Genomic DNA, 2,838 nt, shown 5'->3' on the forward strand with positions numbered 1-2,838 from the left:
TATAATGTATTTGATGTTTATTCTTATAGCTTCCTAAAATGCAAGAAAGTTCATTATATTTGGAAAATCATTTTTTCCCACTTAACAATATGGTTATTACGTGTAATTCTCATTAAACATTGTTGATCTTTAAGTTAGATTTTATTGATTTTAGTTTACAAACTTTTTTTTAATTGAGAGAACTGTTAGAAAAAATATTAAAATTATTCTATAAGCAATAGAAATATTTAAAATATATAATTAAGACTTCACATATGCAAGTTAGAGTATCATCATTTACTTGTATAATTTTCATATCACTTTTAATTTCAAAAAGTGGTAAAATCATCAATTTCATAGATCATTATGCTTTAAAAATATTCAAGGTTAATAGCTTATTCAGTCAAGCTTTTTCAAGAGCAAAAATACTTTTCCTCCGAAAAAATACCATTTTTAAGAAGTTGAGTTGTTTGGCAATGCTTTTTGGAGGAAACAAGCTATAAGACAACATATTTTCTAATCTAATAGTTTAATAATCTAGTTAGATTTAGCTTGAAAATATTTAGAAAGACATTTAAAGAATTAAAAAAGATCTTACAACACCGAAGTTATAAACAAGAATGATTCAAGTTCAAATGCATTCGACAAAATTATGATAAAAAGAGCTACAAATTTAATTGCCTACTATTTTCAACCGTAATTACATTACATACTTTAAAATAGTACATAATATAAACTTTGAAATATGGATATAGTGATTGATAAAAATTGACAACATATGATTGCAATTTTTTTATTTTTCACTAAAATAAATATATAATTATTTATATTATATATATGATTAATTTGGGACCTTAATTTAATATTCATAGATATACTTTCAGAAAAGAGCAAATAGCATTTTGAATATATACACTATTTTCCATTCATAGTAACACATCAAATATATACACTATATTTACCATTCATAGCTATATTTGAATTTTATAGCAAATTCACATGTAGTACTGAAACAAGAGATCAATTGTTTTGAACTAAAAGAAAAGAGCAACAAGCTCTTGTAGCTCAACAAGCAGATCGATATATTTTTCAACACAACAATATTATTTATTCCACATTCTAGGGCTAGCCAACACTCATATACAACCCACTTAACATCATATTTATATATTGGCATTTGGACATGATTATTTTTTAACACAACATTATTATTTATTTTACATCCTAAGTAATAGCCAATATTGTCCAATGGTCATGACACAAACATACACATATATTATATATGATCAGATATATCAAATAGCATGAGTTCTTCTATTTTTCGACATGGTGCGCCTCAATATCTTTGGACAAATAAGTGAAAAATCCCAAGAAAGTTATAGGTTCTGAAGTGTCTTCAGTCTTCTTCTCATACTCAAGTGTCCATGTAATCCAGTGCTGATTGCAGGATATGTTAACAATGAAATCGTTATACGCTTCCAGGAGATCTCCTCCTATCACTTTCCATGTGTTTGATTTCTTTTCATCATCAATGACTTCAATGACACACTTAGCAATCTTTGCATTTCCATCTATAATTATTATAAAAAGAGATCCAAAAATATAAAGAGACGCTAATCCGAGCTCAACGATCTACTTCCTCGCAAAAGATATAAGCTTATACATTATAAAAATTAATATCCATAAAATATCCAAAAATATCACTTCACCCGTGTTGGATATTTCATAAAAGAATAACTTTTGAAATATCCAATACATACGCGATGATATTTTTAAAGGAACAGAGCAACATAGATTTAGAACAATTGCATTACTTTTGAAAGTCTTTTTCAAGCACATGATGTGAGACAAATGCAGTAGGCAAATATGGCAAGAAAAAGAAGGGAATTCATCAAATTGAATTACATAGAGGGAAAAGATTAATTTTTGTACTTACCCTCCTTATATTTCCAGGTAACTACAGAACCAACTTCTCCAATCCCACCTTCATGAAGATCAAAACCTGTGACATAATTGGGGCTTATGTTGGATACATGATGAGGTTTAGTTTGATAAAGGTCATGAAATAAGTGTCCTCCACATTTCACCTCCATTGAAACAACCAACTTGCCTTTCAAACCCATATTTTCTTCTTTGGAATAGCAACAGATAGTGATAAGAAAGCAAGTTTGTTAGAAAATATTCAGAACTTGTAGTCTTTATATAGAATTAATTAGTCGTGTCAGAGGCGGATCCAGGATTTAAACCCTATGGGTTCAACTTTTAATTTTTTTAGCATTGAACCCATTATATTTTTAAAGTTATGGGTTTATATCTACTATTTTTACAATTTTAGTGAATTTTTACATATAAATTTTTACTCCGCATCGAAAATTATTGGTTCAATTAAACCATCGATTATATACTACATCCGCCTCTGGCCGTGAAAAGCTTCTAAATAAAATTGGACAAAGACATATATTTGACAAAGGAGTTTTTTTATCCTGCTACATAATTTTTATTATTTACCAATGATTTATTTGTTCATTAACTTATGAGAAATTGAGAACTACTGTCACGTTTTCTAGAAATACTAGGTTTGCGTTCACAAATGTCATACAAAACCTAAATGGGTGCGCATTTGGAGGATTAATTTCACACATGGTCACTAAATTTTATCTTTTGTGTCAATAAAGTCAAATAATTTCATACATGGTCACAAAATTTAAACTTTACCTGTTGTATCAGCAAAATCACAAAATTATATTTGTTTCATTAAAGTCATTGCTCGAAAAATATAACTCATCAGAAGTAGGGGTATACAAAGAAAACCGACAAACCGTACCAAACCGATAATCCGACTCAAACCGAGAAAAAAAT

General features: G+C 28.4%; 1 protein-coding gene across 1 annotated transcript; it reads right to left on the minus strand.

Moving 5' to 3' along the window:
- Positions 1–1,062: 1,062 nt before the first annotated feature.
- Positions 1,063–2,148, minus strand: LOC138908916 (kirola-like). Its single transcript, XM_070199674.1, has 2 exons — positions 1,916–2,148; positions 1,063–1,550 (listed from the first exon to the last, which is right to left on the minus strand). Exons 1-2 carry the CDS (start codon positions 2,100–2,102, stop codon positions 1,294–1,296), a joined length of 444 nt encoding a protein of 147 aa, XP_070055775.1. The 5' UTR covers positions 2,103–2,148; the 3' UTR covers positions 1,063–1,293.
- Positions 2,149–2,838: the final 690 nt, after the last annotated feature.

This window comes from Nicotiana tomentosiformis, chromosome 4 (genome assembly GCF_000390325.3).
Source record: "Nicotiana tomentosiformis chromosome 4, ASM39032v3, whole genome shotgun sequence".
Taxonomy (NCBI): Eukaryota; Viridiplantae; Streptophyta; class Magnoliopsida; order Solanales; family Solanaceae; genus Nicotiana; species Nicotiana tomentosiformis.

What these genes read in the sequence shown, in the direction of transcription:
- LOC138908916 (XM_070199674.1), bottom strand. Translation starts at nt 2,102, where the DNA reads ATGGGTTTGAAAGGCAAGTTGGTTGTTTCAATGGAGGTGAAATGTGGA. An exon ending in TACCTGGAAATATAAGGAGG is followed by an intron (nt 1,551 to 1,915) that starts GTAAGTACAAAA and finishes TAATAATTATAG; the next exon opens with ATGGAAATGCAAAGATTGCT.